The sequence below is a fragment of the Cydia splendana genome, chromosome 12 (genome assembly GCF_910591565.1).
Source record: "Cydia splendana chromosome 12, ilCydSple1.2, whole genome shotgun sequence".
In the NCBI taxonomy this organism is placed as follows: Eukaryota; Metazoa; Arthropoda; class Insecta; order Lepidoptera; family Tortricidae; genus Cydia; species Cydia splendana.
The window spans coordinates 1,469,223-1,483,992 of NC_085971.1; the positions used below are offsets into that span (position 1 = coordinate 1,469,223).

At 39.0% G+C, this 14,770-nt stretch overlaps 1 protein-coding gene across 1 annotated transcript in view; it reads right to left on the bottom strand.

The window, feature by feature from the left end:
- Positions 1–2,119: 2,119 nt before the first annotated feature.
- The window catches only part of LOC134795313 (F-box only protein 32), a 38,908-nt gene continuing 26,257 nt past the window's right edge, over positions 2,120–14,770 (bottom strand). The window contains exons 3-9 of the mRNA XM_063767131.1: positions 6,479–6,566; positions 5,749–5,938; positions 5,271–5,452; positions 3,775–3,867; positions 3,362–3,519; positions 2,999–3,107; positions 2,120–2,875 (exon numbers count right to left, since the gene is read on the bottom strand). Of these exons, the coding sequence (XP_063623201.1) occupies positions 2,780–2,875; positions 2,999–3,107; positions 3,362–3,519; positions 3,775–3,867; positions 5,271–5,452; positions 5,749–5,938; positions 6,479–6,566 (916 nt within the window). The 3' untranslated portion in view covers positions 2,120–2,779. The remainder of the gene's footprint in view (positions 2,876–2,998; positions 3,108–3,361; positions 3,520–3,774; positions 3,868–5,270; positions 5,453–5,748; positions 5,939–6,478; positions 6,567–14,770) is intronic.

Below are 14,770 nucleotides of genomic sequence, written 5' to 3' on the forward strand. Positions count from 1 at the left end.
TCACAAGACCTGTAGTATCACATTATAATTAGACAATAACAAGCTCAATACATTTCATATTTGCAACATTACAGTAAAGAATTTAAATTTAGTAACTAATTTTATCGATAACTACACGTTACTGAAATGTCCCATCCTTAGACCATAAATTTAGTATTAATTTAAAACTTAACGATAAATTTTAAAATGGAACACATTTTGAATACCTGATTTTTTTTCGCTTGGATACATTTATTGCCGGATTTATCTACGTGTAACCCTTTGAACGCGACGCCTATCGTGTGCGGCGCGTCATCGTGTTCCTTATCGTAATGCACGAAGGTTGATATTGGGCTGTAGCCGCGCGCTAGTTCACGTCATTGACGGTTAAAGGGTTAAGACGCTAGCAGCAGAAATAACTAAACGGGCGATGTGTTCAAAATGATATGCACTCTCATTCTCTTAACAAGTAGTTTTTACATAATTTTGGACACCTCATCCGCTTAGCTGCTTCTGAACGTACACTTAAATTTTAGTGATGTAAAGTGTGTGTAGGCCTTAAATAAGCCCGAGATCGTTTATCAGTCGCTTTTCGATATTTGGAATCGTTATTATAGTGAGTTCATATACTGGATTATGACTATACCGTGTTTTTATATCCTATATGTATACTAATATGAATGAACTGTCGCCCGCGGTATTTTATGGACCGATACGACCTTCAAACTTTTCTTAAAGGCCGGCAACGCACTTGCAACCCCTCTGGTGTTGCGGGTGTCCATGGGCAACGGTAATTGCTTACTATCAGTCAGCTCGTTTGCATCCTATATATTATTAAAAAAAATACCTGGGATATAAAAACAAGGTTTAAATCGTATTAAGCAACTAATAATGGATGTTGCTAATGTCATAAGGAATTCTCGTGTGACATTGTACATTTCATTTTATCTGCTTATTAGTCATATATAGTACATAATTACTTCACATAATTTATGTATTGTACATAGACTTAAATATTGTTGATGATCTACATCTTAATATTGTATTAAGATCAGCACAATTGTGTATACAGGGTGAAATTTAATTCACTGGCCAAATTGAAACACCCGAAAGAACTCGAAAAAATATTAAACACGTGTTTTTTCTTTTAATACCGCTCAGTACATTTTTTTCGAAATAACTCATCATCAAGTTGTCCTAAAAACCTCGTACGTTATGGTGAACCGACAACTACCCACTACACCCGCTTCTCTCTTATCAGTTAAGGTCATTGACACCCCGCCCCTCCCGCTGTTTGCAATAGCGTCACCAATTATGAACCCTATTGCAGCGAGATAAGACGCTTACCTACATAAGTTGCTAATTTTTCCTTCATACTTTAACGGGCTTAGATCCGTCAAAATGCAAAGGCAACCCATTTTTAATCTAAAATATTATTTCTGACTAATGATTATTAACAAAACGTCTGTGGCTTAAAAACAATGAGTAAAAACTAGGTCAGGAATCTTTGCATTCAGGCGTATTTAAAAAATTGAATCATCTTATGTACTTACATTTGATTAAAAGTCGACGCAATTAACGAAAGTCCCACGAGATGGTACTCTTGGATTCAATCCTTGTCTGCGAAGGCGTGGAACTGATTCCATTTCGTATAATCTTTGTGCACCACGTAAACACTCACCACTTAATAAATAACACCGTACCATTTCCTAATATTCCCGGTTCGAAAACATTTTTTTAAACCTTAGTACGCGCGCGATTATTATTTTAAGGTTGGCGAGTGACTAATCATTTATGCTAACCGTTATGTTTACCGCTAGCGCGGAATGGTTTAGACTACCCTCGAAATTGATAAACCTGCCTACCATCGCCAACACTAACTAGGTGGACCCTATTGCAACGATTATAAGGTTTAGTGAAGGTCAGATAAGGGTTTTGCTGATGTTGTTGTTAAAACCTACTATTAGGTTTGTTTACATTTGTGGTAATAGGGTGACCACGACTCGTGGAAAGTATTTAAAATTTGAAAAATTAAAATTTAAAAAAAATGTACTCTTTTTTTTCGCTAAATAGATTCCTTAAGTGTAACCTAGTGCCTGGAATGAATATGGCCAGTGATTTAAATTTCACCCTGTATATTTCACATATTTTAGGATGGAAAAATATATATTATTAAGGTTTGCGTCCCTATAGAGGGAATATTGATTCCGACATATTAATTCGTTTAGTCCATTTTTTTTGTAAAAATAATTATTAATAAGATTCGAAAAATTGGACTTAGTATGAGTCACAAGTCACAAGTAAAATAGCTGCAGTAAATTGACGGAACAGCTCTGCAAGTAGCTATAGTATTGATTTTGTGTCCAACTGTGGCGACGAATCTGTACCTATCTGTTGGCGAGGACAATCGATGTCATAAAAGCAGTAATTTTGATCATCCAATGATATAAATATAGGACATACAGTGGACCGACTAGGTTGCCTGCTGCCATAAGTATAGTAGCTACAGTAGACCGGCTCAGACGTTCGGTGACATAATAGACTCGGACGTCCAGTCCCAAGAATACTTACAATAGTTATAGTAAGTAACCGACTCCTCTCGGTACTACAAGTAAAGCACTCACAATAAACCGGCCGGGCGGCTCGGCGTCGAAAGTAAAATAGTTACAGTACATCGACTCAGACGTTCGGGGCCTAAAGTACTTTAGCTACAGTAGAGTGACTCGAACAAAGGAGACACGGTACGTTACCATGGTAACAGGTCGTGGCACGCGTGTAATAGACGCGGAGCTGCACGTGTTCAGAGCGAGAAGAACTTGAGGAAGGCGGCGGGCGGCACGGGGTGCGGCGGCAGCGGCCCGCCCGCCGAGCGGAGGCGCTCGCGGTACTCCGGACACTGGAAATAATTACAATTCAGTTTCATCCAACATGTGTATAAAATTACCACATTCTGAGATTATAATAATATGTGGATTAGTTACATTTCTTCTATAATTTAAGATTTAATCTACATTCTAACCTGATCGGCAATGCATGGATGCCCCAGCGAGCGCCAAAACAGGCACTTGCAGTGGCGACACAGCGACAATGTCTCCGCGTACTGCGCGTCTTGCCGCAATCCATACAATCTGAAAACAAACGGTATATTACATTGTCTAGTCTACTAATCCCAATAAGGTCTAGTTTCCCCTCTGGGTTGAAAGGTCAGATGGCAGTCGCTTTTTTAAAAAGTAGTGTCTACGTCATTTCTTGGGATTAGTTGTCAAGCGGACCCCAGGCTCCTAGGAGCCGTGGTAAATATGCCGGGATAACGCGAGAAAGAAGGAAGGTTGTTTTTTTTCCAAGGTATTGGGAATTATGAAGATATTAGGGGTAGACTTACTTCCTGAGCTGATGGAACACACTCTTCCAGTCAACATCCTCCTTGTCCTTGGTGACAGTCTCGATCTGAGGACGCGTGAAGTGGAATGCAACCAGTTCACGCCAAGTGCGTTGCTCTGAGCATACGGAGGCCATCACGTTCCATGCTGATGACGCCGCCTAGAAATCATGGTTGAGAAATTTAGATATAAAGACATAGCAGTTCTTAATGATAATGAATTGTTTCCTTATAAATAATTTAAAAAAAGTTAAGTCATGGCACGTTGGCTAAGCTTTACCCCACCCTGTTTAATGAAGGACGCTGTATAACCTCATTTTTGATGGAAATGAGGAACTAGATTTTTCTTGGCGTATATGCTTGGTAAGTAAGCAACAATAGCATCAAGAAAATGAGTAACATTTGTTGAGACTTACATCTAAATCCCTGTGATCCGCTATCCTTAGTAGTATCTCCCTGATGCACTCCTCGGGTAAATCGTGAAGCTTAGGCACTACCTCTGGTCCCGGCTGGAATGAGACAAATAATATACATTAGTCATTATTCCACTTTGTATATGTTACAAGTTAAAGAGAATTGAAATAAAACACATAACTGCTAACTGTAGTGCATAAGACACATCGTCGTGTGCTCTACAACGGAGTTTTTCGATGAATGTATTTGCAATGCAATGTGGTATGTTCAGTCTCTCCTTTGATGTGGTATTAAATTGGTAATATTAATTGTTTTATGTACCTGGAAATTCTAAGGCAATTTTAGCGGATGCATCAAAAACGATTCGCAATCCGAAATGTTGTAATTTTTGTTTGCCCTACGTATGGTGTGGAATATAATAACCGGCGACCGGCGAGGCAGTTTTATGATACTATTAGGCTCAGTTGTTCCATCATAAATAAAAAAATATTTTGTCGACAACATACACTCTCACATATCCCAAGTGTTACCAACCTATTCAAGTTGACGGTGGATAGATGGTGCGATAGCCGGAATAAATACGAAGGGCCGTTAAACGAGGATGTGGGTGGTGAGAGATAGTCAAAGACAATACGAAGGGCTGTTGTACGACCATGATGTCCGACAAGAGTATTTGTATTGTGTGTTACTAACCTGTATCGGGATGCTGTTAGCTATACCAACCTCTTCAACGTGTCGATGGATGGATATTGATGATGATGCTCTCCTGACCGATTTCGGCCCCAGCGACTGTGTGCTCTGGACTAGGCAATTTTTAGCTCGTGTTATTAGAGTGTAGCTGATCCACTCTCTGATGCGCTCTTAGGTGGCTCACGTACCCTATATTCTTGCTAAATACTCGAGCGCATTTTGGGCACGTCAGCACACCACCTACATAGTTGTAGGAAATTGAGGTTGGCGGTCGAGCCTTAAGCTCATCACGTTTTTTGTCGAGCTCACTGCGGCGTTCCGTCTCAAAAATGTTAACTCTATCATTAATGAGGCGCCGCCATTCGGGCCGTTGCGCTGCCTTCCGCTCCCAGTCAGAGGGCTCTAGTTGGCATCTCTTCATATGTCTTCTCAGAACATCCTTATATCGTAAGTACTGGCCACCGCTTTTACGCTTACCATTCTGGAGTTCTGAAAAGAAGATACGCTTCGCCACTCTGTCTTCTGACATCCGAGATACGTGCCCACACCACCGCAGCTGCCGCCTCATCAGATACACCTCAATGCCTCCGACATTTGCGCGCCTCAGGACGTTTGTGTTTCTGACCCGGTCCGTCCATTTGATATTCATAATATCTCGGAGGAATTTAAGGTGGAATCTGTCAAGTGTACGTATATGCAAGTGTACGTGTAAGTGTATGGATATTGATAGAAATATTCGGAGACAATACGAATAAGGGCATTACGAGTAAGTACATCGACCTCGATGAGTGAGAACAAAGTGACCGACCTCCTGTATCCGGATGCCGTCGGCGATGTGGTGTATCCGGGCGATGGCGTGGTCGTGGTGCCCCCACAGCGCGCGCGAGCCGAGCGGCCGCCCCCAGCAGGCGCGCCGCTCCGCCTCGCGCAGCGCGCCCAGCGCCCCCAGCAGCGCGCGGAGGGCGTTCAGGTTCTGCTTCGATGTGGCCACTGAAATGCAGGATGTTAGGTGAGCCAACTTTATTGCCCTTGATGTTATCTACCATTAAAAAAACGTACCTACTATCCCGTCCCGAATTATGGTGCAGAGCAGAAACCTAGGATTCCTGAACAGTGCTGCGAGTTTGGCCTAGGTATCATGACCTAGGTATGTAGGCTTTTTAAATGTTCGTACGTTAACTACTACTCTATATACATATTACTTATTGTTAGTGGAGGGTTTTAATTTTTGTCGATCGGTGAACGTTCATTTATGTATTTGCATGGATGACCTGAGGAGCTCTTACCTTGGTCCGCAAGTTGTTCCAGCATAGAAAGTAATAACTTCTGCGCCGCGCCAGGTAAATGCGTCAGGCGCTGACCGCAGAGCAACAGTTCTAGTAACGCGCAGATATAATTGAACCGACGGACGTCGCGGACAGCTGAAGAGAAGTCCAGGCGGCGGACGGCTTCTGAGAGGCCGTTGAAACCTGCGATCTGTGGGATAACGAATAGAGATTTTTCTCAGTTACGAATTCGTCAATTGTGCACATTGCAATTACAACCGCCCTAAATATCCATTTTGTGTCAGAAAAATTGAATAATGTGAAATTGAATTCATAAAAATTAAAATGTTGACCCACTTCACACGCCGACTTTCGGCTTCAGTTCAAATAATCCAATTTGATATGTAACTATTGAAAGTATTGAAACAAGTGTTCCGATTCGCCAATTTATTAGATATGGAACAACACGTTGTTTTTAAACTCATGACATTATAGGATCTTGTGAAGCGGCCCCTTTTAAAATTAAACCATGCACATTGTATTTAAATAATTGACACTATTGACGTTTTTACTATAAAACAACCTATTCACAATTGGAGCAGATACAAGTTTATACGGAACCGACTTCAATCTGATACCTACTAAGATAAGCCTACGGTTTTCAAGGTATTTTCCTTCACCGAAAAGCGATTGGTATCAAAATATGAAATAATATTTCGTGCAAAGCAAGGCAAAGACTGACAAGACTGACCTCTCTAGTACATTTGATAGTGATATGACAGTGCGGGGGAACTCTGGCCACAGAATCACCTTTCTCGCCTTCGTCACCTTCCTGGCTCCTGAAAAACAATAACAAATTCTCATTTTTTGTAACAGATTAAGCAGACGTTTTTAATTCTTTCAAGGTTTGTGACTCTGCCTTTAAATGTCGTTTTTATACCAATTTTGTACTAAAGTGACTGATCGGGCGGACAAATTGGGGCTACCGAACTGTCATTTATTTTTAGTACCTGGTATATATAAACAAATTTTAGTGGGTACCTATACTATAACCTACTATTTGCAACGCATAAAGGAACAAAGGATCAATCACGTGAATGACGTCGCTGCTCAAGATATTGGCGTACCGTTAACGCAACATAATATATGACGAAAAACCCAACGCAAAAGACATCATTGTTTAGCCAAGTCCCGGTGTAGTCGGTTTTCGAATTAAGATTAAATGTTTTCGAATATAATAAAGCACTTGGGTGGTCTACCCTGGGGGATATTCGATGCTAATGACAAAGGTATCACTGAACCATAACCATAAACGATCGACCGCAAACGGATGCCCATTGCTCAGATCAAAACAAACCCTACGGATGTGGTTGAATGTGGATCGACTATGCCGAAGAAATTGTTGATAATTGTATGTTTTCTATGGTTACATGATCAGCTCACTGTTTAGATTTCGAAAAACCTTCTGTTACCTAAGAGGCTAAGTATTTATTCGTAATGATTTTGAATTAAGAAACTACTAAGGCTAATCTTTTATTTCCTATATTTACACAAGGTTACATTTACACAGATCCAAAAATTCACGAATGAGTCAGATATTTCCTGAAAACAACAGGACTTTGGTAGTGAATAGGGAACAAAAAGGAATGTCAAAATAAACCCGGTCGCTGAATAATCAGGATATGTTCTTTCTGACACCACACGCTAGAAAGTGACTAGAGTGCGCTATACTTAGTATATGATGCATGATAAATTTGGTTCGATCATTATACGCTTAGAAACAAGCCTAATTATTATACGAGCACTTAACAAGGTCAGAAATTATTTTTACCATAAATGCTCGTCTTTTTTGTGTCGGTCATCATTATAAATTTTTTGCACACAACCACGCTATCCAGACGAAAGCGTGACGTGCCTAAGTGACGTTTCCGAGACGCTATTGTGGTTGCCAACTATTAAACTACGTCTTTGAGACTCATTAGGACTAGCTCATTAACCAGCTTTTACTTTTTCAAAGGCCTTGTCTAATGTCTAGTGAAACGTGGAAAGAGTTTTGCTAAATGGAATTCAGAATGGACATTCAGTGCTGAGCTGCTGACTGCTGAGGACCGATTCACGTTGATATCATGACGTTTAATTCTACAACTTAAGAATTCTACAAGTATTGTATGAGTAAATAGACTTGCTAATTGCAATGACAGTGTGGCAACATCATCATTAATGTCAAATTTCTATGAAAATATTACGTTTATAACACACCCCACTCCCTCACTTTGTTCTGTTCGAGTCGGTGCAAAGACTGCAAGTGTAGGTTAGACGGACTCTATAAGAAATGTAGCAGACAAAGAAATGAAACCAAAAACGATTTATCATTAGACGGTGCCCTTAGACGAGCTAGCTTTCTCGCTTTCACTATAATGGCGCTAGGATCGGCGCGTGCGCAGCCGCGGCGCAGCATAAGTTGTACACGCAGTATAGCGACTAATGTAAGTTAGGTACATTGAGGTAACTTCGAAAGCGGGGTGATTTTGAAAATGGCATGGATCATCTACCACTTGAAGCACTTTCTATTTTGGCAACAGTACCATCGTTAACTGTACATCGACGGACCTTATGCTTTTTGTAATAAAGGTCCACCGATATACAGTTAGGAGTGTTACTGTTTGTACGCAAGATGCCTTGGTAAGCGTTGCAGTAGCGTAACTATTGCTAAAGTATGAAGCTTCTGGTTTTAGTAGATATTTTGCCATTTTCAAAACTATCCCCCTTTCGAATCACGAAAATCACGGAAGTCTTTCGGTGTCATGGGGGGCAAAATATACAACGCTAGAAATAACGGAAGTACAGTGCGGTAGATTGTTTGCAAACAAACTTAAAATATTATTAACCAACCTCGCTTGTTATAATATTGATGAATTCGTCGACAGCTATTGCTGACCCAAAATAAACATTTCAAATGACCTAAGTCAAAACTACCGAAAAGTACCTAATTAAATATAAGAATTATGTTAAAATATTGAAATGTAAAATGTAATTATCTTTATATACTATAATATTAAAATGTAAATACTTAATTGACATGTAAAATGTAATATTTTATCAATAAAGAAATGAATGAATGTAATCCCTAATGCACCTGACAGAATTAGGAAAAGTAATGTTACAGCACCTTGAAAATTTAATTTTCGTTTAAGACATACTTCACCAAACTTTGAAAAGGCAAGCTCCGACGAGGCCTACCAACTACCACACAATAAGTAATAGTACTACCGTACAGAAAGGACACATCCTACAAAACCGAAGTTTGACAGCGATTCAGGGTCGAATCATGATATCCCTATCTAACTTATGGCACTATCCCTTTCGACTATTTAGGGTTGTCAAAATTCAAGTAATTATCTTAGCTGTGGTAGTACACGCAAAGGGACGTCAAGTTGGGTCAACCGTCAACCTTAATAATTGCTCGGAGCAATGCTGAGCCGAACGGAGCCGAGTTTGCCCGAAGTCAGGAGTGTCTCCCCACTGCAACTACCTAGCCTAAATGTTATAGAATGCCTCAGACTCAGATAAATGAAGCGGGTAGGTACTTAAACTGCGAACATTATCATTGCGGGTTCGTGTGTATGATTAACGAAGGCAATTAGGCATAAAGTCACGGTTGAGTTCCTTTGGGCCAGTGCTAGCACTAATTTACTTAATAGGTATAGGTATACTAGCTTCTTTGGTAAATTTAAGCAAAAGCATGTGAGCGAAAGCTTCGTAACCGTAACTAATAAGATCCTACTTTAGATATTCGCAGGTTTCCTCACGATGTTTTCCTTTACCGAAGACCAACTAGAAAATATAAAATATTTGTTCATATAGTGCCAACAATATAGCGTACATCTGTGTAGGTACTTAGTCTGACAAAAAAGAGTAGAAATTAAAAAGTGGCACTTAAGTGTCGTCCATTTCAAATTAATCTAATAAAGAAAACGGGACGACACTACAGTATTGCCACTTTTTCATTTCTACTCTTTTTTGTCAGACTGTACTGTGCGGACTGTGCCTTCGAATTTTGATTTCACTTTAGGTAGTTTTAGTACAATCAAGGTCTAAAATATCGATACGGATAAAGGGCCAAAATTTAATATCTATTAGGTACACTACGTTAATGTCTACGCAATAAGGTCGTGTATACATGTTTTGGCGCTTGTCCGTGTCGATATTTTAGACCTGGTCTGTACAAAGTCAAGTCTGTACTCTGTGTGGTCAAAATGGGCAAGTATATCGTAATTCTTCAATAGTTTATTCATCGGTTGGGCAAGCGGGAAGCGGCCAGAAATACGGCGCCGGTAAGTAGGTCGTTGCCGGCCTGACCTATATAGCCCGAAACGCAAGGGCTGGAGAAACGTGGAGTTTCCAGTATCCAAAGAAAAAATGGTACCACCTATTGGTAAGATTTTTTTATGTAAGCAATCACCGTGGCCATGGACACTTGCAACATGTTTGCAACACTATAGAGGAGCTTCAAGTGCGTTGCCGGCCTTTATTATGGGAGTACTATTCTTGAAGGTTTGAAGGTCGTGTCGGTCCGGAAACACCGCGAAATAATAATATGTTAACGTCGGAAATATGTTAGGTAATTTAATTATATCAGTAACGGAGAGATGTTCTTTTTTTTAAATGCATATTGAAATCAATTCAAAAAAGGAAAGATTTGTACTGTACCTTTCGAGAAATGTGTAATGATTACCTAATTGATTATTTATTATCGTTCCAGCACGCCTGGTTTGAGTTATAAATAGGTACTTATTTGTTTCAGGTTGAAAATTGAAAGGTAATAAAAAGTAAAAATAAACAGGTCGTTTCGACGCGCGACGGCGATGACCTATATCCTGTGTTTATGCTAGAAACGTCGGGGAAAAGCGGTTAGAGGGAAATAATGGGAAGAGGAAATCACACTCAATTGCGTTGTTAACTTTTTTATAGCACAGTTTTTTAGTAAGTGACGATGTGACGGATGAACATTTGAATGTAGATGCATTGTTTGTGTGCAAGTCGTTCACAGAACTTCATTTTTAGGGTTCCGTACCGGAAGGGTAGAGTTGAAAACGGGACCCTATTACTCCTCTGTCCGTCTGTGGGCTTGTGCACAAATCACGCGAGGTTCGGTAGGGGGAGGGGGGCACGAAAAAATCACGATAGATCACGTTGGGGGAGGGGGGTATAAGGAAACCTCGCGTGTATTTTTCTACAGTGAACGAAACTAAGAAAAAAAAACCTACCACATGAGTACCTTGATACTTTTTCTCGGTTTCGTTAAAAATAAATCTTCACTCTGCACTACAAAATAGCGAGTTTATTTAACGAAAATAGAAAAATAAATAAGATTTTCTATATACAATACTATTTATCTTAAAATTAGGTCGAATGAAAAAAATTCAAATAAATACACGTGAGGTTGTGTAGGGGGAGGGGGGTAGCCAAAAACCTCACCAAACATCACCAAGGGGGAGGGGGGGTAAAAAAGTAGCCGAAAACACCTCGCGTGATTTGTGCACAACCCCTGTCTGTCACCAGGCTGTATCTCATGAGCCGTGATAGCTAGGCAAATCACATTTTACTCTCTAATACTTTTACGAATAGAAATCTCTTATGGCTCCTCTACACGATGGGCCAACGCCGGCCACTCCAAGGGACGCATTTATGCGTTAGAGGGAGCAAGTGATATTGCTACCTCATTCTACCGCATGGCTGCGTCCCTTGGACTGGCCGGCGTTGGCCCATCGTGTAGAGGAGCCATTACAGAAAGTTACAGTTGGCGTCAAAGTTGGATACCTACTCCTGATAGTCCGGATGCGTAGTCTCGCATGCTGAATTCCAGTTGGTATCGGAATCGTGAACCAGCAATGCCAATTATTGATAGTTAAGTAATATTAGAATACTATAAACAGAATCAGTGTTACTACTTTTATTTAATTAATTGTTAACATTTCTTTCAACGGTACAGTAAGTTTAACGGCCGTCCATTTGGCATTAATAATATTATTTTATTACAGTTTTCAATTACAGAATTTAGATAACATTTATGTTAATTGAATTGTGTAATTTTTACAGCCGGTATTTTACAAACAAACTATTTCAGAACATAAAATTCGAATGAATTCCGTTGAACGGTTGAAAAGTGATTCTATTTTCGAACAAAGCGTTTCGTTTCATGAACTTTTAAGTGGGGCAACTGGCCGCTAAGAATTCGGTTGTCTATTTCGTATTTTATTTAAACTTGTGTTCTGTTCTTTATTTAAACTTGAAATTGATACTTTCAGCGAATTTGTTACTAAGCGGAGTGAATAGAGAACATCAGATAGGTACCGGAAGCACTTAATTACTAATATAAAACAACTAGGCCCCAGGGGCCCATTTCTCGAACGGTATTAGACTAATATTATTAGTCCACGAACTGTCAAATCGTATAGGTTGCTATGGCAACACACTAATAATATTAGACTAATACCGTTCGAGAAATGGGCCTCGGATATTAGTCTAAAATTATTAGTGTGTTTTCATGGCAACCCTGACGACCGGTCTGGCCTAGTGGGTAGTGACCCTGCCTATGAAGCCGATGGTCCCGGGTTCGAATCCTGGTAAGGGCATTTATTTGTATGATGATACAGATATTTGTTCCTGAGTCATGGTTGTTTTCTATGTATTTATGTATTTATATATTATATATATATCGTTGTCCGAGTACCCACAACACAAGCTTTCTTGAGCTTACCGTGGGGCTTAGTAAATTTGTGTAAAAATGTCCTATAATATTTATTAAATTTATTTATTTATATATTATTTATTTATTAACCCATACGATTTGACAGTTCGTGGACTAATAAAATAATATTAGTCTAATATCGTTCGAGAAATGGGCCCCCGATGTTTGAAACGTTGTATAAACGTTATTTGTAGAAGTTGCACGTCAGGGCGTGGACTGCATAACGTGGATAAAAATTTAATCAACCTAATGTAATGACGATTGCGAGGAAAAATCCACAATTCTAATATCATGGTGCACTTTTACCGTCTATCATGTAAGTAAGGCGTTACTCTCGCACTTACATAATTCACGAATGTGAACTAATAGGTAGTGTTCTCATTATCCCCGCTAGTTTATCTGTTTTAAAATCCAGAATCTTTTTAAGTAGATCTACTTATTCAAGCGTAGAAAATGATAAGGAAGAAAATAAATACAGATGTTTTTTTTTTCAAATTGGATTAGACTTATTATTTGCCCATGTTATACACGAAGTAATACGTAGTGAGTGAATGTAGTCATAAATACTGACATTACATGATAGGCTACGCAGCTACGCCGGCCGAAGCCATAGTAGACTCATCACGACATCGTGCATTTTCTATGACGTCTGCGACCGGCGTTCGTTGAGCCTTCGTGACGTGACGCATCCATCAAATGTTACCCAACCAAACTATAGTCACGATAATTATTTGGATCGAATTATACTGTTCCTAGTGTTGTATTGTAGGTACCATTGTGTTTCTAATAAGTTATCACTATCTCCCATGTATATATATATTTGGGAAGCGTAGACCAATCAAATTAGATCTATAAAAAACGTTTTGAGGAATTACTTAATTCCCAGCAAGCTGAAAATCGTTTTTATACCTTAATTTGGTCTTAAATGCGGGTTTGCGCAATCCCAGGTGTGCATAACTCTTGGCACTATCAGCAAGGTTTGGTGGATCAGACACTGGTGAAAAGGCGTTCTCGGATTTTTAACATGATCATAGGTACCAAAAATAAAGAAATTCAAAATGGTGGTAATTTTTTACAACTTCGGATCCTCAGATATCAATATTCATCATGAATAAAACAAATTTTCCGCCTCCTGGGATTGCGCAAACGCGGATTACACGCATTTAGGACCAAAACGATTTCCAGCTTGCTGGGAATTATTCTTCGAAAAACTCTAATTTGATTGGCCTACACGTACATATACAAAAGGTAGAACTAGGCAAGATGGGTCAGGCTAAAATGGTTACTAGCCATGTAGAGGTCGATGACACCCGTATCATGTTGAGGTTAGGACTAAAAGTAGGTACGTACCTATTGTTTTTATTGAACGATTACCAATGGAGAGGTACCTATAGCATCTGTTTGATCTGTTACTTAAACGCATAGTCGCGTAGATACTTGTAAGAATTGCATTTATAACTGTCTGTTTATATAGTGGTAAGTTATAATAAATATGACGTGGAAATACTTTAATAAATTAAATTAAAAAAAATCTTTTACAGTACATATGATCCTATTTTCCCGCACTAGTGCGTAAAATAGCAATTTTCGTGCGATGTCAAAAGTTTAAAGGGCCATATGTACTGTAAAACGTTGTACGATACACGTGCGAATAGGTAATTCGAATTCCCTCTTTTCCGCACTTGTATCGTAAATAACTATTTTAATACAGTTGCTCAAAAAGTGTTAATTTACGTTTTACGTAGCTGTTTAGCGTGCGGAAAGTTGGTTTTCGCGAACTAGTGCTTTCCACTTTTCCAATTTTTTAAAATTTATACTTGTTCCAATTCACGACTACTTATTGAAGAGTGTTAATATTACTTTCCTTTAAACGTCGTAATCAACATAAAAACCTACTGTTTAAGAATACGTAAAATATACATATTTCATATTTTATTACTTACCTCTTCATCTTACACGTTTATTTTTAATATTGTATATTGAAAATTCCGTTCTTAATAAGTTGTCTGAATGGAACGGAATAGCTGCCTAAACGCCTGTCAAAGAAGAGGCGTTTTTCTAACTGCAAGCATGTTTTAAGTTTCCAAAGGCAACATTCGATATTGTTTTTATAAATATACGATACATAAATAATCGTAAATAACGATACTTAGGTAATAATATTACAATGTTTTATATTTACAATTGTTTATGTCTTATAGAACACGCATTTGAAAAAAAAAAACTTTCATTGAAGTGGGTTCAATAGTCGAATAAAATCTAAAAAAAAAACGACTCTTCATAATGTCAAAA